At 41.2% G+C, this 21,587-nt stretch overlaps 1 protein-coding gene across 1 annotated transcript in view; it reads left to right on the top strand.

The window, feature by feature from the left end:
- The first annotated feature begins 256 nt into the window (after nucleotides 1-256).
- The window catches only part of VAV1 (vav guanine nucleotide exchange factor 1), a 99,038-nt gene continuing 77,707 nt past the window's right edge, over nucleotides 257-21,587 (top strand). Inside the window, exon 1 of the mRNA XM_089676701.1 lies at nucleotides 257-703. Coding sequence (XP_089532827.1) covers nucleotides 500-703 — 204 coding nt within the window. The 5' untranslated portion in view covers nucleotides 257-499. The remainder of the gene's footprint in view (nucleotides 704-21,587) is intronic.

The raw sequence follows: 21,587 nt of genomic DNA, 5'->3' as shown, positions 1-21,587 counted from the left end.
GTATGTGGCAAACAATATACACAAGAATGTAGATAATGCATACTGGAATTGATCAGACTGTGTTCCCATTCACATAATGTGTTATAAATGACTAACAGTCATTTACAAAAAAAAGTTTTGTTTTTTTTTTGTCTTTTGCACACATAAGCAGTCTACACATGCACAGTAAGTATGACAGTTGCAGAAGAGGAAGTCACAGAAGGTTCTTCCTCTTTAGATACCGGAACAGTCTTTTCAATCTTTTGAGCCTGGCTGCGTCTCTGCATTCTCTGACTTCTTTTCATCGTATCTGCAATCAATCTGCAAAGTACTCTCCAAAGACAATTTCCGCTGCCTTTTTTCATGTAACCTTGCCAGCTCTCTGTTTCTCAACTGTTTTATCAAAGTATTCCATCATTTTTTGATCAGGAGTCACTTGACATTACCCTGCTGTTTCCTGGTATCTCACTGTGCCCTCCTTGGTGCCCTGCTCCCCCCCTATTTGGGTGCAGTGGCAGATATGGAGTTGTGGAGGCACTGTGCCCGATGGCTGATTGACTGCCGAGTTCTCCCTCCTAATCATCGTGTTACACTAGACACTGCCCAGGTATGTGACCTGGCTCAAGCCTTACGAGATGGAGTCCTACTCTGCCAGCTACTCAACAACCTCATTCCTCACAGTGTCAATCTGGGTGAAATCAATGTGCGGCCTCAAATGTCACAGGTATGTCAGACCTTTTGTATTAAATGTATACTGTGTGTGTACCCTTTTCAACATTTTGATACATCACTGATGTGGCAATACAATTTAGAAGCTCCGTATCCTCTTGTGTAATTATTATTGAAAATCTAGTATCCACTTTTACGTAATACATCCTACTATTATTCATCATGGTGTCTATACTTTGAGGAAGAACATGGCTAAGCTTTCACTTAGCCTCAAACAGCCATAAATCATAAATGTAGGAGCTGTGGGGTTTTTTTACTAAAGCTGGTTCACTCAGAATCTTGTGCACCTGTGCATGGTAGCCAATCAGCTTCCAGTCTCAGCTTGTTCACTTAAGCTTTAGTAATAAAACCTGTAAGCTGATTGGTTTACATGCAGAAGTGCTCGAGATTCTGAGTGAACCAGTTTTAGTAAATAAATCCGTGTGTGGCCATTTCCCAGAATATCATGTCAGTGATAAGATGCATCATAACTTGTGCCAACTGCCAATTTTTATACAGGATTTATATAGCGGCAACAGTTTGTGCAGCGCTTTACAAAATGAAGGCAGACATTACAGTTACAATACAGTTTGGTACAAAAAGGAATCAGAAGGCCCTGCTCGTTAGAGTTTAGAATCTAATAATTTGATCTAGCAGACAAATGTATTTATTTCAGGCACTTACATAGCGCCATCAATTTATGCAGTTCTTTACATATATATAGTACATTCACATCAGTCCCTAACCCTCAAGGGGCATACAATCTAAAGTCCCTAACTTACATTCATACATACTAGGGCCAATTTAGACACGATCCAATGAACCTACCAGCATGTTTTTGGAATGTGGGAGGAAACTGGAGTACCCGGAGGAAACCCACACAGGCACAGGGAGAACATGCAAACTCCAGGCAGGACGTGTCGTCGTTTGGGTTCAAATTTGTGTATTAGTAATTCTCCTAGCTTTGAAAATCAAGACAAAACGTCTGATATTAAATATTTGAAAATTTAAAACTTCTGCCATTATAAATTGTAGACATTTTCTTAACAAGCAGTCTCTGAGGCCCATTTAGATTTGTGCTTTGCAGTACATGCAATTATTATTATTATTATACAGGATTTCAATAGCGCCTACAGTTTGCTCAGCGCTTTACAATATAAAGGGAGACAATACAGTTCAATACAAGAGAAGGGCCCTGCTCCTTTGAGCTTACAATCTAGGAATGAAATGCAAATTTTATTGAACCTTGCCACAATGCAAGATCTACTGCAATTTATTTTGGGTGGCACCCCAGTGCACCTTGTCAGAGCATCTCAATGCATATTTCAATGTTGTGGTGTGGTGTGGTGCATTGGAAAAAAAAGATGTGGGCATGTTTTTTGTGTTCTGGCAGCCCATTTAAAATGAATTGGTTGCCCTAATGCACAGCACCTTCCTGCACAAAAACACCATGCACAGAATGACTGACGTGATACTCTGATTTGGTAAAAACACAATAAGGGCTTCCTGCACTACTAAATAACACAAATGATAATTAAGAGGAGGGGGCTGCTAACACCCAACCATATACCAAATGGATAATTTACCTTTTATAATATACTCTGATTTGGTACCTTAATATATAACTAAAGGCAAACATTTTTTTAGTGAGAACCTAGAACCACTGTCAGATTTGAATGCTGAATGTGTCCCCATTAGGAAGAATTACTCTTTCATTTTGTCCTGATCACAAATGTCACTGGGATTGAAAGTGGGTGTGAATCCAAAACTTTGCATTGCCACCCAAAGGGAAAATCTCACAATGGGGACACTTATTCCTGTGACATTGCTCTAACTGGGGATATCCTTCACATTGTAAAAATATCTTCCCACTTCCTTTTAAGTCTACAAAACAGGAAGTGAAGGGAAATATTCCTAACTTCAACAAAAGTTTTAACCATTGGATGTTCTATCCAAAGAAAAATGTAGCTTTAAAGCTGAATTTTAGGTATGGATTTTTTTGTATAGTTGCATTGGTCCAGCTTGGAACTGCTGTAGAAGCTGAGAATCACTGTAGTAGCCCCCTGCTACTACAGCGATCGCAAGCTATCTTCCAGGTCCCATTTGCTTTGCTGCATAGTAACCACAGTTGGTCACTTGCTTGCAGTGCTGGGACATGGTCATCCAGAACCCAGGGTGAAGATGGCAAACTACGCCCCCCCCTTACCCAGGAGGAGGGGGCATGGCTAATAATGCTGCTCAGAGTGAAATGTATGTCATGTTTGTGAAATAGTACCAATGGTTGTGGTACCCATTTGAAAACGTGCACGCGCACGAAACGCATCAGTGAGGAGCCTTGTTGCATTGACGTCACGCCGTAAAGGCCGCATGAAAGGCCGGCGGCCATTTTGATTATTCCCAGAGTGAGTGCTGACAGCTATTCATTTGCTCAGTTTTTTTACTCTGTTTCTGTTTATTCAATAAATACTACACTATTAGCACCTTATTGTTTCAGGCTTGTTACTAACAAGCCTCAAAGGTGGAGAGATTCCTGATTCTCTGAGCTGTTTTTTCCGGTGGTGTGAGAGTACCATGGAGCTATCCTTGAATGCTGAGAGGGTCCCATGAGAGAGGTCTGGAGTTGCCTTGTATGCTGACTGTGTGCCAGATGATTCCACCATCCTTACCTGTACCCAGATGACCACAAGGGATTATATATATACATGCGCTTTATTTTTGTGCTTCTGGTGAATGCAATCATATTACCAGTTCCAGTCACGGATTTCACCAACACGGATCACACGGATCTTTGGACTTTAATCTATGTTGCTGATTTTATGTCATTATTGTTTACCAAACACCAAAGTCACTCTTTATTTATTGATTCACTTATCCATACGTCAGTATATGACGGTACACTGTATACTTTTATATCACTTGTAGCGCAATCAAGCGCTCACGCTAGTCACTGTGTTATTTTATGCGCTGCATTTTATTTATATATATATATATTTATTTTGAGGGTGAGAGGTTTTACCTTTATGTAAGCAGCTATTTATAACCAAGTGCTCACTATTACTCCTTTATTATTTAACCACCTCCTGTGGTTCTCTCGTTCTGGAAGGATGTCATATGACGTCCTCCCATTCTCACCACACATGTGCGGTTCCGGGAGCAGTGTGGCGATCGGCGGTGTGCTGTGTCCCTCGGACACAGTGGATCACCGATCACGGAAAGAGCCGAAGATGTCGGCTCGGTCGTGATCAGCTGTGTCCAATCACAGCTGATCACATGTAAACAGGGAAATGCCGGTTATCGGCATTTCTCTCCTTTTGAGCTGTCACGCTGACAGCTCGAGAGGAGAGCCGGTAATCGGCTTTCCGTGGAGGGGACATGTACACTGATCATCAGGGCACTGATGATCAGTGTAACCCCAGCTGTGCCACCTGTCAGTGTCCATCAGTGCGTTGTGTCAGTGCTCATCAGTGCCTCGTGCCAGTGCCACATCAATGCCACATATCAGTGCCTACCAGTGCACATCAATGCCACATATCAGTGCCTATCTGAGCTGCCTTTCAGTGTCGCCTATCAGTGCCATGTATCAGTGCTGCCTTTCAGTGCCACCTATCAGTTGTCCATCAGTGCCCATCACTGCAGCCTCATTAGCGCACATCAGTGAAGAAGAATAATCACTTATTTACAAACTTTTATAACAAAAACTAAAAAAACTATTTTTTCCCCAAAATTTTCAGTGGTTTTTGGTTTAAGAAAAAAATAAAAAACCCAGAGTTGATTAAATACCACCAAAATAAAGCCCCGTCACAAAAAAAATGATAAAAATGTCATATGGGTACAGTGTTGCATGACTGTGCAATTGCAAGCTGAAAGCTGGAAATTGGCCTGGGCAGGAAGGGGGTATAAGTGCCCTGTAGGCTAGTGGTTAATGGTTGTGGTACACTGCAGCCAACAGAAGTGTTTAAAACTGAAGCACAAATATGGGGTTAATGATGGTGGAGAAAAACAAATGTCCCTGTGTCAGTGGTGTCACTGAAAGGAAAAAATGTTTGTGTTAGCAGTGTTGCCAAGAGAAAAAAATGGTGCTGCATCAGTAGTGTCAGTCTGAGGAGGACAATCAGTGGGATGAATTAGGGATCGGGAGGTGGGCTCTGAGGGGAGCATGGAACTAGAGGGATCTAGGGTTACCCTGATCGAGGAAGTTGTGCTGAAAGGGCCCATACACATTGCTGCCACTCAGAAAAGTGATGTGGCAGATCACTATTCAGAGGGTGTTTGACAGGTGGTGAGGAGGCAATATGTCACATCCTCTCTGCTCCTTTTAGCTCACTGACCCACTGCTCTGCAGATGTACACATTGCACACAGTTGAAGAGTAGCCCTGTTCCATTTAATTTTTACTGTGGACACAAAGAGTTGTGGTCATGGTATGTGAACAGAACAACTACATCACCTTGTTCAGCTTTGGGGTAGCAAAAAAATTGTCTCAACTGCTTGCTTCCAGCTCCCTTAGCCCACCTATGTGAACAAACCCAACAAAGGCTTTGTTTACACTTGTGGTTGAGGGGGGCAGGGATGGTAAAAACAGATGCTGAGATGTGCTTTTACTGCCTCTCAACTGCCCCCTCCAACAAGCTATAAAGGAGGAATACACATGCATGGCAAAAATTACAACGTTGTCCCCCCTATCACATTGGACAGGCAGATATCCTGCTGAACATGGTCCATGAAAGTGAATGGGTCTGAACTGCAGCTACTCCACAACCCCATGCATGGTGTCAGATTTTAGGGGGTTAAAATCAGTGGTGAGAGGCGATGTAATACCTTCTCTGCATCTGTCAAATGACCACCAAAAAGAAATCCAATGCAAACCATTTTTCAGAGGGCCATTGGAATTGTAAACTAGCCCTAGAGCTCTGATTCAGCAAGGGATCTGTTCATGGATCCCCTGCAGACTGAAGTGGCCTCTGTTCTTTGTGAAAGGATCCTTGGGGCTCCCAACACCCAAATGCCTGAACACAAAACACATAGCTGCTACCAGTCGGCCACATGCCACAATGCTGAGCTTAAACAGCATGTTGCTGCTGGGTACTGCTGAACGCCAATAATGTAGTTCATTGAGGCCACCCTGCAACCGCCCCACATCTAACTATGGTGCGGTAGTACAGCAGTTATTAAATCAGGTGGTGAGGAGGCAACATATCTTCACATATCTGAACGAGCCCTCAAAGAAAAATATCCCAGTTGCTTTTTAGTACTGCGAATTGAACTTTTTAGGAGAGGACCTGGAAGTCCTTCTTTCCTTCCATTGAAAGTCTTCCTGCTGCATGTGCTACTTCATTCCATCAGTGAAGTCCACATAAAAAGGCCAATCAAAAGATAGCCAAACAGACAAGTAGGTACAGTACTTCTAATCTACAAGCATGGAGCACTAGCCCTGGGTTTAAGAGGTGATATTTCTCCTTTAAACTCTACATATAGTAAGGCCCCTTTCACACGATCAGACCGATGGGGTCCAGCTGTCCATTTTTCAGGAGGACTCAATTGGTCAATCCATAGATTTCTATGGACCGGCGGGTGTCAGCTGACACCCGCCGGTATCCAATCCTGTACGCCAAAAACAGACAGATGGGGATCCGTTTCATCTGTCCAGCGGATCAGATCAGATGACAATTGAGTGGAAACAAACAGGCGGTCTGTTTCCATCCAACCATCCCATTAAAATCAGCGAGCTGTGTCTGTGTCCGCTCTGCAGCAGCAGAGTGGATAGAGACCTGTCATCCACCTGCTCAGGGGGATCAGCAGAGAGATCCCCCGCTGAGCAGGCGGATCATGCTGATGGATCCGCCCCGTCTGAAAGGTGCCTAAGTGTAACCAAACAAACAAACGCAGGGAGATTATTATTATTATACAGGATTTATATAGCGCCAACAGTTTGCTCAGCGCTGTACATTATAGTGGGAGACCGTACATGAGACAATACAGTAACAATACAATACATGAGGGGTTCGAGGGCCCTGCTCCTTAGAGCTTACAATCTAGGAGGGAGGGGATAGTGGTAGGAAGAGTGGAGGAGTTCAGCAACTGTGGGGGATGAAGTGGTAGGAAGAGTGGAGGAGTTCAGTAATTAGCTGAGGGCGGGGTAGGCTTCCCTGAAGAGAGAGGATTTCAGAGTGTGCCTAAAGGTGAGGAGGGTAGGTGATAGTCTGACGGATTGGGGTAGGGTGTTCCAGAGGATGGGGGAAGCCCTGGAGACGAGCATGGGAGGAGGAGACCAGGGAACTAGAGAGTAGGAGGTCTTGTGAGGAGCAGGGAGTACGTTTTGGGTGGTATTTGGATACCAGATCGGTGATGTAGTTTGGGGCAGTATTATGAACAGCTTTATACGTCAATGTTAGTATTTTGAATTTTATCCGTTGGGCAATTGGAAGCCAGTGGAGGGATTGGCAGAGGGGGGTGGCGGAAACGAAGCAGTTAGTAAGGTGGATGAGTCTGGCCGCAGCATTCAAGATAGACTGAAGCGGGGATAGCCTGCGATGAGGTAAGCCGGGGAGGAGGGAGTTACAGTAGTCGAAGTGTGATATAATGAGGGAGTGAATTAGTTGCTTAGTGGTTTCCGGGGTTAGAACGATCATTTCTTGGAGATGTTGCGGAGGTGAAGTCTACATGAGTTTGTCAGCGAATGGACCTGGGGCTGGAAGGACAGATTGGAGTCTAGGATGACACCTAGTACTCTGGCTTGAGGGGAGGGACTGATGGTGGTGTTGATAAAGTGTTAATCTCCTCACCTGATTTGTGAAGATTCACTGCTCAGCTTTTTACTGCTAGACTGAGTGTATCTTCAGTCTAAGCTGACAGGTCGGCAACCAGAGACTGATTCAACAAGCACTGCACTGATAACTGAAGGTAACAGCGCTTGGGCAGCCCATGACAGCGGGAGATCAAAAGATCAGTTTCAGCCCAGCAATAAGCCCATGCACAGAATGTTCTGTAATCATGTGAGGATATATTATTATTATACAGTATTTATGAAGCGCCAATAGTTCGCTCAGCGCTGTACATTACAAAGGGGGACAGAACATGTGACAGAACAATACCAATACAATGCAAAACATGAGGGGATCGAGGGCCCTGCTCTTTCGAGCTTACAATCTAGGAGGGACTTAATACTTTGTTACCCTGTATTTGGTTTTGGCTACTGTAGAAAAAGTGAAGGGAACTGCTGGAGCTCCAAGTGCGCCCCTGTCTCTACACAGAGACGCTGTGGCCAGGGCAGGTGCCCCTTTCTGCCCATGCTGTGCACTGGCCCTGCCTGCTTCGTTTGGGCACCATTCACAGAATGCCTTTAATTTTTCTTTGAGTACAAGTTGTTTTCTGCTTAGCCAAGGTAGCGAGGTGGGCAAACAAATCACAATCTCCACCTCATCCAATCAGAGAATGCTTTGCATCATGTATGTATACTTTAGTTATATATACTAACATAACTATTTTTTCTTAAAGTGGTTATAAAGTCAAACGTTTTTTTACCTTAAATGCATTCTATACATTTAGGTAAAAAAAAACAAAAAAAAAAACACATTCAGTAGCTGTTTTTTTTATCCTCCCTCCCTGAATACTTACCGGAGTCCTAGATCACTCCAGCAATGTGGTTGTTTTCAGGTCTCTCTCCCCTCTCCCCTCACAGGCTTGGCTGTGAGCAGTATGAGCCACTGGCTCCAGCTGTCACTCAAATCCTGTGACGAGGGAGTGGGGGTTGCGGCAAAGCTGTGCTGTGTACAGCTCTGGACACACACCGCTGGACTCAGGAGTGAGCCTGCAGGTGTGCCACCGTAGAAAGTGGCTTCCTATGAGGGCCCACAGACAAGAGGTGGAGCGGAGAGCAATGGCAGGAGACCCCAGAAGAGGAGGTAAAGGGTCTCTATACCTGTGGAAATCACCAGCTGTATGGATAGCCACAAATAACTGTGGCCACCAGTGACCTGCCATTATAGTGAATGGGGCCGGCGGCCACAGCTAGCCTCTCTCAGCAGCAGTAGCAATCAGAAGATTCCAGCCACTGAAATTCATATGGGGGTAAACCACAATTGGGAATGTAGACTTGCAAAAACAGAAAAAAAAACACTGCGCTTGGGTAGATAACCAGAAGCAGCCAGCACTAAAAGTGCAGATACATAAACTCAAAAAACATGTGAACATGTAAAAGAAGTGCAGCACTAAAAAAATCATGAATGTGATATATAAATAATATAATAAAATATGATACAATAAACCATATAAATTAGTGCATAAAGCAATATAAAAAAAAGTCCAATAATAAGTGTTCAAACCCTCTTGAGTAAACGAGCATCAAAAGTGCTGATTAGAAAAACAAAGTGATAACTGGAAAACTCCGTTTGGTGATGGAAAAGAGTCCACACTCCAGAAAGACCCACACTAGCTTCTTACCAGAATGTAGTGACCCCTGCATAAAACGGCGCGTGAGTGGATTGGGATATTGCGTCCAAACGTTACACCTCCTCCGAATAATGTGCAAGATAAAGGTTTAACTTCCAAATTACTCAGAAGTAAAATCTAAAAAACATTTCCATAGTGTAAAACTACAGATGATAATTTATTACAAAAAGAAAAGAGAAATGCCACTCATATCCTCGAAGGCAATATTTCCCATTCTATCTCTGTCACTGTGATGGCATATTGCCAGTAGTTAAGATGGCAGCAGTAAACTAATTATGTGCCTTTTGCATGATGGCCGGTCCTTAGCCTGTCCCCCAGACAAAACGCAGCGGGTGGGGTTTGTGACAATGACGTCATCACGCATGTGGATTGTGATTAGGATTACAGTTGGCGTTGGACTTGCAGCAGGCCACAGGAATGCCATATAGTAGAACTCTGTACATTTTTATTCAGCTTGATATTGCCTTCTAGAATGTGAGTGGCTATTCTTCTTCTTTTTTTTTTTTTTTTTTAATTAAACTATCATCTGTGGTTTTACACTATGGAGGGCTTTTTTATACTATACTTTTGAGTGATTTGGGGGGTTCAACCTTCACCTTACACATTGACCGAAGGAGGTGTAACTTTTGTATGCAATATCTTAATCCCCTTAAAGTGTTACTAAACCCACAATAGTAAAATAAGTCTGCATATGCAGTAAAGCATGCTTGTTATACTCACTGTGGAACCTAAGGGGTTAATCCTCTGCATTGTGTAAAAAGGCTGTTTGATCCTGTCTTCTCTGCCCCTCCTCTTGTTGAAATGACCACCTGGTACAGATTGAACTCGTGGCCACATGCACATGCTCAGTTTGGTGTGTATTGCTAGAGAGGGTTATCTTTTTTTTCTTGGGAGGGTTCATGTGATCAGCACAGGGCCAATCAACACTGTCCAGACAGAGGGTCAGAGGTTTCACATCCTCCTAGAGCAGAAAGAAAACTCCTCCTACAAACTTTAAGCAGTGCTCTGCTCAAGTCACAAGACTGCTCTAACTGCTGATGAGAAAAGGTATTTAGCGGTTTATATTTACTAAAATAATTGTATTTTCAAATTGTGTGTACTGTGGGAGACCAGACATAGTGAATGCAGGGTCTGGGGTTTAGTGTCACTTTAAGTGCTGTTTCACCTATCAGTTTTATGCAGGGGTCACTATATTCTGAATATAGACTTATCCATTAGATGCAACTTCAACAAAAACATTTTAGGTTGGAATTGGAAAGAGGGTATTGCTGGTTTTAATGCTAAGACCTTGCCAGGCCTACTATCCTTGGCACTTGGACAGGAAAATCCTCTAAATTGTCCTAGTATGTATAAATGAGAGTTAGGGACCTTAGATTGTACACTCCTTGAGGATTAGAGACTGATGTGAATGTACAATACTGTATATATGTAAAGTGATGTGTAAATTGACAGTGCTATGTAAGTACTGGTTATAAAGAAACAGGGTCAAAAATGGCAGTAAAAAGCTGTAAGGAGCCCTAGCTAGCACATACCACTGGCAGGACCATTGGTAGAGCAGGCTTGTTGGTATTTGTTACCCTGCTGACACCCGCGGTGGTCAATGACTAGGTCAAGGTTAGAGAATCTCAAATGGAAATCGAAACAGGTGCTTTAGACATGGGCAGCAAGGAGCTGACCAATCACTGTTGTTTTGGGGTAAAGGCTGTCTCAGGTGAGCTTTGCTCAACCTGAAAGTGGAGTTCCATCCTAAAGGGGAAGTTCCGCTTTAAAGATTGATCCCCCACTCCCCATTAAGGATTTGCACCTTTGGGGAGCGGGGGGTACGGGTACCCGAAATTGTCTGGTACCCACTTCCACTTCCATCACCTAGGCGATCGGAAGCGGAAGTTGTCCTCCTACCCTCCCTCCCCGAAGTCTTGTGGGACACGTGACAGGTCACAGAAGACGACGGGGCCATTCATGAAGCGCAGCGCTATTCGTGCATGCGCAGTGGGCACCCGGCTGTGAAGCCGCAAGCCCACACTGAAGATGCCAGCGCCAGGAATACAGGACGGCCGATGAATTGGGCTGCGGCGAGATCCTGGGACAGGTGAATGGCTTTTTTTTTTTTAAAAGTCAGCAGGTACAGATTTTGTAGCTGCTGACTTTTAGTTTTTTACAGAGTGAGCGGAACTCTGCTTTAAAGGGTCAGCGCAATTCCTGGTACTGACAAAGGCATGGTAAACCTCCCTATTAAAGACACAAAAAATACTTTTAGCAGAGTGGATAGGTTTCAACTGCTGAAAGTGTTTGTTTGTTGGTGACTTCCAAATCCAGTAATGATTACAACCAGCATTTCTTTTATTGATGTCACAGGGACAGTAGGTGGGGGCAAACGTACCTAATGGAGTCACAAGCACAAATAAAAATTTAAAAATAATATGGTCTGGGGTTAGGCTTAACTCATAGATTCCAGACATTTCCTTCCACCAGATTTTATCTGAGAATATGCATGCTGTACCATACCATAATCATTGCTGTCACAGTTGATAAATTGAGTTTTGTGTTCATTTTATACTATGGAGGATCCAACAGTTTCGCATGATACCATAATTTGGATTTTTTTTTACCAGCTGCTATAGGTAAGAGGAACTGGAACTCCTGAAGTGTATCTCTTTCAATAAAATGCCCAAGAGCTATGAAGTTTCAGCATGTAGCGATAGACCATGCAAATTGTACCTTTGGATGGTGCTGGCCTTTAACATGTTTAAATGCACTGGTGGCAGCTGCTGTCTGCACAGAATGAGATTAGATAAATAACTCCACCAGGTAGCACAATTGAGTTAATCCAGCAATAAACGATACTATTATACTTGTAACTTCCCGGTTCTGAAAAGCACACAAACCCCCATGGAGGGAACAAAAAGCATATAGTGAACATATTTTACATTCCATGCTAACCTGAAGAATGTTACCATTGTCCACTTCCTCATATCTCTGTCATTTATCAAAAGTCTGTAAAAGGAAATGAGACTCCTATTAGCAACATTGCAAATCATTTCATGGACACTGCTGCTGAGACTGCTCTTCCAGGCTCTTAATACCATAGTTGAGAGCCATATTATGTATCCAGTTACAATATCTACAGTACAGGGGCATTCCTAGGCACGTGAGGGGGGTGCGCGCTGCACCGGATGACACCTATGGCACAGGGTGACACTGGACCCGCTCCACAAAAAGGTAAGTTTTAAAGCAAGCTGACGATCCCCGCAAGATGGATCGGATCTGCGGATTGAGCTTAATGGATTGGAGTCCGATCCATTGTGCTCCCCAATCCGCAGATCTGATCCATCTTGCGGGGATCGTCGGCTTGCTTTAAAACATACCTTTTCATGGAATTCGTGGAGAGATCAGTTAACCTCGTATAGGTTGCAAGCCGAAGATCCCCGCAGGATGGATCGGATCTGCGGATTGGGGAGGATACTGGGTCGGACTCAGATCCATTATGCTCAATCCGCAGATCCAATCTATCCTGCAGGGATCGTCGAAGGGGTGACACCAATTGTTACAGCACCGGGTGACACCAAACCTAGGGACACCACTGCTACAGTATGTTTATATTTAGAGTAACACCCCTTAGCAAAATGCAAGAGAACAAGACGCGTGAAGAAACAGATGGATCCTATTCTCCATCTAAACTGTTTTAAAAACCTGAGACATTCATTGAGACAAGTGTCACCAGAAACTGGGATTGAATACAATAACATCCAATCAGATCTGTAAATGTGTAGTTTTTACAGGTTATGAAGAGATCTTTTTATCTATCTGTGATCCCAGACAGGGGCAGACTGACAATTTGGAAACTCGGGCACTGCCCGAGGGCCCGGGGTCAGTAGGGGGTCCCATGAGATGCCCCTGGTACCTTTTTCATAGGCTTTTTTGAGTTTGGGCAAGGACACAGGGGCCCCATGATCCCCTATTGCCAGGGGGCCCCATGAGTGGTCAGTCCACCCCTGATCCCAGAGGTTGGTTATTAAATCCTGCCACAGTTCCCAGTTCTGTTCTCACATAGCATGTCTTGCCTACAGGCAATGGAGAACATTCACGCTCTCTGGATGCTTATGGTTGGATATGTTTTTTAAGCATCTCCATTGCCAACACTCCATGGCTTAGCCTGCTCAGGAGAAAGCTGGTTTACTTGGATGAAATTTCCTGGCTCATCTCTATTGTTTTCTTCAAGAAACACTGACATCTGCAGCAGACCTTCATCTTTCTTCAACAAGCACAAATTTAGGAACAATTCCACTTTGCTTGTTTGTAGAGAGATCTTTCATTAGGAAGAATATTTTGTGACCAGGTAAGCTTTGTATAGCAGGGTGACATCTAATGTTTGTAGGCAGCTTTAGCCTTATTCTCATTGTGCATTTTTTGTATTATACCACAAACTGAGAAATCAAATCATAATTGCCTTGGCAAGTGCAACCTCTCAAGTGCAGGAGTCTCCCAAGAAACCACAGAATTGAAGATATCCCTGTTGGTTTCATGATGGGACTTGGAGAGGAGTGCTGGAGCTAGACCTAAGCATTACATCTTGCAGTGTGGGAGGCAAAAGTTGTGCTTTAAGATTTTGTGCTCTATAAGCCATAATCACTTCATTTTTTTGGTCCTGAGCAATAAAAAAAAAGTGTAATACATTTTCTTTAAGAAGGAAAATTAATTTATATTTAGATTATTGTGTTTAGGAGCTACCTTTCAGTTTCCTAGAACCTGGTGAGATCACAATGATTGCCCATTGTTCTATTTACATGGTATTCATTTTAAGTTCATCTGTAGTGTATCTTTTTTTGTGTTGTATGATTAAGTTATTAACATCATCATTACAAGACATGTCATGCAAAGGTTGCAATGTGAGAGCAATTTGATATTTTAAAGCTAAAGCAGAAACGTGTGGAGATTCAGCAGACCCTTCAAAAAAATGCAGTCTTCTTATGTTTGAGCCACCATCACCACTGCCTCCACCACCATTCCTAATTAAAAAAAACAGTGAAATGCTTTAAAAAAATGTAAAAGGACTAGACAAGGGTGACCTCATTGGGAGCTACAATTCCTGTATGTCTGTCAGCCTGTGACTGCAGGGGAAAAAATTAGGGGATTTCCCTCTCCAGGAAAGAAAGACATAGTAATAATTTGCCAGAGATTACAATACTTCCATACTTTGATAAAAAAAATTTAATTTGTTACAGTCACTATTGACATCCTAAAATTTCATTTTCTTTCCTTAAGGCTCCTATTTGAAACCAAATTCCTCTGACCCTCTTCAGTGGTTGCTCTACAGTATAGAATATAAAAAAAAAATAAAACATATTTAGTACATCTCTGCCATGCATGCATATTTCCCAGCCTTCAAAGACCCTGCAAGTACAGAAAAATGTCTGTTAATCTACCTTAAATGCACTCAACTCCTAAAGTGTTACTAAACCAACAACAGTAAAATCAGTCTGTATATGCAGTAAAGCATGCTTGTTAGTATTCATTTTTTTAATCTTTTAGCTACATTTTAATGGATGCCCCATTAGCAGACCTAACAAAGGAAAAGAACTCAATAACAGTAACGCCTAATAAAGAATCTAAAATAGCATTGCTGGAATTAAAGTGTTACTAAACCCACAACAGTAAAAGCAGTCTATACATGCAGTAAAGCATGCTTGTTATACTCACTGTGGAACCTAAGGGGTTAATCCTCTGCATTGTGTAAAAATGCTGTTTGATCCTGACTTCTCTGACCCTCCCCTTCTTCCAGTGCTCTACTCTTATCTCCTGATAAAGACATATAGTGTGAATTCACTCTTCACATGCTCAGTTTGGTGTGTATTGCTAGAGAGGTTTGTTTTCTTGGGGGAGTGCATGTGATCAGCACAGGGCCAATCAGCACTGTCCAGACAGAGGTCAGGGGTTCTGCATCCTCCTAGAGCTGAAATAAAACTCCTCCTACAAGCTTTAACATGTGCTCTGCTGGACACTGATAGAAGTCACAAGACTGCTGTATCTGCTGATGAGAAAAGGTATTTAGCTGTTTATATTTACTAAAATAATTGCTTTTCCATGTTGTGTGTACTGTGGGAGACCAGATATAGTGAATGCAGGGTCCCTGGGTTTAGTAACACTTTAAATATTGTTGATGGCTGATAACACACAGCATTTATTATGAAGGAAGTGGTGTCAGCCTTGCTCAGTTGTCTTTCCTAAATTACTCAAATCCTCCTACTCTCCTAATCTCCACAACATAGACATTAATTACCCTGTAGTCCAATAAAATAATTGGAAGGGCCAACTCGACTCCTTGAAATGTGTGAGCAAGTTTGAAGATGACGCAGAACAGAGCTAAATATCAATAGGTTTTCTTTGCAATTACTGCACAGATAGAACACTTTCAATTGTATGTTTAGAGGGGGCAGAAGGTAGTATATATGAGTGCATTTTTTTACACTAACCTTCAAATCTAAACTCAACATTATTGCATTTATTTTGGAATGTAAGCATGAAAGGGAAGCAATGGTGAAAAAAACACTTATGGGTTTTGTAATGTACACACTCTCTCACCCTGCACAGAGATTTTCCAGTTTGCTTGACTATAATCAAGAGTTGGCCCCACACAAATTAATATTTATTAGTTTCCTGTTGAATCAGATGACATTTGACCCACAGATGGCTTGACAAATTTTGATCTGAAGATTGGAGGAGCCGTGTAAACAGTTTTTTAGCCAAATAGTGCCTGCAACTCCTGATCAGGTATTCTGACAAACACATGTTTACACAATTACAGCCATTCATTTGTTTATCTGGTTGTATGTGCCACCTTTGGCCCTCCAAGTGCTAGAAAGCACTGAGAATATTCACTTGAGTACTTTTGAGCCTCTATATGTCCCTGTGTACGAGACCTAAACATGAAAAATACTTAAACCAGGACTAAAGTTCTGCTGTTACTCACTGTGAGCAGGCAGGTTCTTTATTGAAGAATAAACATGCAATGCAGGAGTTTTACTAAAACTGGTACACAGAGAACCTGGTGCAGCTGTGCATGGTAGCCAATCAGCTTCTAGCTTCAGCTTGTTCAATTAAGCTGTGACAATAAGACCTGGAAGCTAATTGGATTCTCTGCAGAGATGTAGCAGATTTTGCACCATGCTGTTTTAGTAAATACCCCCCCATATCTCTCCTGCAATAAAATACACCTACCTGCCTGCTTTCAGCATTCTTAGGCATGTAAACAGAGTGGCGCATGCGCTGCTTAGTCTACAGCACCGGCCAAGTCCCTGTGTGCCAGGATGACTTGCTCCTGCACGTGTGCATGAATGATGTCAATCGACGGTGCCCAATGAAGATGTCCAAAGTCCGGTACACAGAAGATCCTGGTGCTGGCAGGGTTTGTGGACCGTGTGGAAGAAAGGTAAGTAAAGATCCCTTTAGTTCAGCTTTAAGTAGAGTTTACCTGGTCTTTGGTACAGTGCACAATTTGGATCACTTGAAGATTCAGTTCAATCTGATTTTGAAAGAGTCACTGGCTCTCTTAAATGACTTGTAATATTCCTAATAGTTCCAATAGAAAAATGAGAGCTCTCAGCTGCTAGTGCAACTACCTTTTATTGTATACAAAATTTTGAGGGGTGTATTGTAGACGTGCTAGCATTTTTTATAGTGTCCAGTGGATAAACTCTTAATACCAACTATCCTTGATACATCTATGTTTTTATATTACATGGTTCCGCCATCTAAAAACCAGCATATTATTTAGCAGAATAAAATTATGATTTGTTAGATACCAAATATGACAAGTCTGATGCATCTTACTATCCTTCTTCCCTTATAAAATAATCATGTTTGGTGTCTGAGTTGTATATTCTTCTACATTCATGCAACCAACTGGGACGTTGCAGTTATGGAATATAATTGAAACCTAACTTTGTTGAGTTTAGTTGTAGGTCAGTATAAATCACTATCCTAATCTTACAGATGTATATTCCTAAAGCTGCTTACCAGAATATTTACAACAGGGCCTTATACAAGGTACTTTGAAGACCCTGAACTGATTAAAGTTTATAAAGCTCTGGATTCCTTCAAAGTGCACTATTTTTTGTCAGATGTACTTTCTTCTTTGACTGCTTAACACCGATAGGAGATATTAATCTGACTGTCCTGTTACTGAATTTTTGGAGAAAACAAGGGTGGCGTTGTGTTTAGTATCATTTCTCCACACTATCAGTTCCACCATTTTTTTTTGTGTATCCATTTTTAATGTCCATGTAGCCGAGGACATGGTAATGATGAGTCATTTGTCTGCATTTGGGACTTTGTGCTAAAAGACATCCTTCTTTTCTATCTTTAGAAAGTTGGGGAGTATGTGTTTCTAAAAATGTGGGATAATGTACAGATCTCTGAAACACAACAAAAGCTCCAATTTCTCTTGGGCCTGTTTCACACAGGCTTCAGTTTGTATAAGAGTAGTGTGTACGGCAAGATTTTATCAAACTTTCAACCAGCTTTACGCAAGTTTCAGCAGTTTTCCCTAAGCTTTTAAAGCACCCCTCCACTCCTGTTTGAATATGTTATACACAGATCTTAATGGGAGTGCTTTCAACAAGCTTTGAGTAGTGCTGAAGCCTGCTAGCAGCTTTTTTTAAAGTGGCAATCAGAACTTCTATTAGGATCTATGTTCAACAATTACAAACATTTGCTGAATGGTAATTTGAAAGATTCAACAAAGCTTGCTGAAAGCTCTACAAATGCTGTGAAAAAGTTTGGTGTTCACACTGCTCTGATGCAAGCTGTAGCCCTTGTGAAACAGGACTTACAATCTCCTACAAGCTGACTTTTTATATATGATGAAGTCCCATTCCTTTTAACAGTGCTGACTGATTTGTGCAGAGAGCTGGAAAGCTGTTTCCTGGGTCAGAGGGGATGAAAGGAAGATGGAATGTACTAGAAACTCAATGTCTTACAGATACCTTCTTTTACCTTTACCTACTGTATGGATGTCTGTCATAATATTACATAGACATTTCTACAGCAGAATGCATACCCCACCAATCTCATGTACTGAAAAAAACATGTTATTGCTTGTGTAGCAAGAACAAAATGCACTGACCACATAGCTATAGCCACTGCCTGTCAATGGCAGTCCAGTTACGTCACATTCGTTTTCAATGTGACACCTGTTCACAGTGGGGACAGTACAGAGGAGTATCAGCAACCTCAAACCTCATATACACACGAACATTCATCTCTATTTCTGAATCTATATATTGGGGGTGTTTGTGTGTGTGTGTGTGTGTATATATATATATATATATATATATATATATATATATATGTGTGTATATATATATATATGTGTATATATATATTAATATATATATATATGTATGTGTGTGTGTGTGTGTGTGTGTGTGTGTGTGTGTGTGTGTGTGTGTGTGTGTGTATGTATATATATTTATTTATTTTATTTTTAAATCTCCGGGTCTCGGTCAGAAACTTCATTCTCTTGTTTTGTTTTTTTTGTGCTTCACAGATGTTACCTCTAAAGCTGACCATACATTATATAGTCTTAAAGTAATCCCTCCTTTAGCATAGCTCCCACCTGTCCCTCCTTCCTCCTCATTTGTCCCTCATTTTGGTCTCAACTGTATAACTGTATGAAAAATGCAGTTTTTATCTATCAAAGTGTTTTACAGTGCTAAACCTTTCATCCAATTCCTAAATTGCTGCTTTGTAGACAAAGAATATTATTGGTAAAAAAAAAAGCACTTGTAGTTTTAACAAATATTTTAACAAATAATTTTTTTCTCCTTTAAGGGGGCATGGCAGGGGGTGTGTCCTACACTTGCATACTTTTGAAAATAGGTGTCCCTCGTTCCCATCTCAGAAAGTTGGGAGGTATGCTTTAGATCTACTATTTACAGTGCTATGAAAAAGTCTTGGTGTTTTGGGTTTTTTTGCCTATTTTTCACACCTAAATGATTTCTAAATCATCAAACAAATTGTAATATTACACAAAGATAACCCGAGTAAATACAAAATGCAATTTTTAGGTTTGGGTTTGGCCCACTCTTCAGATGATGACACCTCTGACAAAACGCGTTGGAGGGGGCTTGTTACGGTAATGGCATCATGCACGTGGATCGTGATTGGACAGGGATTGATGTCTGACCCACAGCAAGCCATTTGAATGCCATTTTTTTTTAGTTTCTTCCATGGGCTGACAAGCCCGTTGATGCCTTTTAGCATGTGAGTGTCTTTTCTAGTTTTTATTAAATTATACCTTGTGGTTTTACACTATGGAAGTGTTTTTGTATTCTACTTTTGAGTGATTTGAGAGCCTAATATCCATCTTGCACACCAGGCAGAGGAGCTGTTCTCTTTGGATGTGATATAGCATTGTTTGGCCCATCTGTTTCATGCAGGGTTCACTGCATTCTGGTAAGAAGCTATAGTGCGTCTCTTTGGATTGTGGGCTTTCTTCCATCACCAGATGGAGTTTCCAGTCATCACTTTTGGATTTCTTTATAGCACTATTGGTGGTATTTTGTTTCATTAAGATTTATCTTTTCAAGCTCTTGAGCACTGTAAAATTGGACTTTATATGATTTTTTTTTAGTGCATGATTTTCATATTTTATTATTGGCCTATTTTATTATTTGCGGGTTTACTTTCATATATTTATGTATCAGTAGCGATGCACTTTTTTTCTTTTTCACTGATTACTGCCAGATCTTTTGAATCAAGAAATCACTTAAATAGAAGCAGTCTGATAAAGTGAAGCATGCTAAAAGATCTCAAAAAGCAACACATCATGTCGCAATTTAAAGAAATTCAAAGACAAATGAGAAACAAAGTGACTGACGTGTCAGTCTGGAAAGGGTTACAAAGCCATTTCTAAGGCTTTGGGACTCCAGCGAACTATGGAGCCATTATCCACAAATGGAGAAAACTTGGAACAGTGGTGAACCTTCCAAGGAGTGGCCGGCCTTTCAAAAATATTCCCAAGAGCACAACGAAGACTCATTAAGAAAGTCATAAAATAACCCAGAACAACATTTAAAGAACTGCAGGCCTCACTTGCCTCAGTTAAGGTCAGTGTTCATGATTCAACAGTAAGAAAGAGACTGGTCAAAAATGGCATCCATGGCAGAATTCCAAGGTGAAAGCCACTGCTGACCAAAAAAACACAATGGCTTGTGTTACATTTGCCAAAAAACATCTTGATTATTCCCAAGACTTTTGGGCAAATATTCTGTGGACTGCTGAGACAAAAGTTTAACTTTTTGGAAGGTGTGCATCCTGTTTCATCTGGCGCAAATCTAACACAGCATTTCATAAAAAGAACATCATGCCAACAGTCAAACGTGGTGGTAGTGCTTTGCAGCTTCAGGACCTAGGTGACTTGCCATATTTGATGGAACCATGAATCCTGTGCGCTACCAGAAAATCCTGAAGGAGAATGTCTGGCCATCAGTTTGTGGCCTTAAGCTCAAGCGCACTTGGGTTATGGGGTTTAGGGGCAATTACTTGGAGTCAGGCAGGTTTGAACAGTTTTTTCCCATAATAAATTAAATCATAATTTAAAAATTGCATTTTGCATTTACTTGGATTATCTGTGTGTAATATTAAAACTTGTTTGATGATCTGAGTCTTTTAAGTGTGACATATATGCAAAAAACAAAAAAAACAGGAATGGGGCACATACTTTCTCACAGCATTGTAGTTCTGGGGCCTGCCTAAATTGATACAAATTAAATGAATTGTTTAGAGTTGTTCTCACATTACATAATTTTGATAACTCTAAAAAGATTGTGCAGAAACTGTACAATGTGTATATGTAGTGTATGGCCTTCTTGATGTTCCGATATATGTAGGAAACAGTGGAATATATCCCCAGTCACACAAAATAAAAAATTCAGTTATAAGTTAAAGCATAGTAGAGAGGTAGCATAGTCTTTTTATTGTTTTACTATGCATGTAAAAATGACTGCCATAATGGCAATAATCCTTTTATTTGGTGTGTTAATATCTTAAAAATCTTATTTCTGGTTTAATGGTAGCACCTATGCTTTGACTGTCTTGTGTTAGATAATCACAATGGTGGGTTTTCTACAGTCCACACTGCAGTTTGCATTTTTTTTCTTTTTTTTTATTTAAACTTTTATTTGATTTTCAATACAAAAGGAACAACAAGACAATTACAAAAATATTTCAGATATACGTATTCCATTTACCCCATTTTCTCCATTTAAGGCTCTCTTCTGATTTCTAACTTCCCCCTCAACTCCAACCAGTTCCATAAATCTTTCAGAGGTTTTACATTTCAACCAACTACACTATATTTTCCTAATTTTTTTCATTTTATCCTCCTCCATGTTAATAGCTCCTCCATCCTATAAATATTTTCAACCCTATTTATCCATTCATTAATTCTTGGTG

This window comes from Staurois parvus, unplaced genomic scaffold (genome assembly GCF_062004578.1).
Source record: "Staurois parvus isolate SC_StPar_1 unplaced genomic scaffold, SC_StPar_1.0 ptg000172l, whole genome shotgun sequence".
Taxonomy (NCBI): Eukaryota; Metazoa; Chordata; class Amphibia; order Anura; family Ranidae; genus Staurois; species Staurois parvus.
The sequence above is the reverse complement of the archived record's forward strand: the minus strand, read 5'-3'. Positions and strand labels throughout refer to the sequence as shown.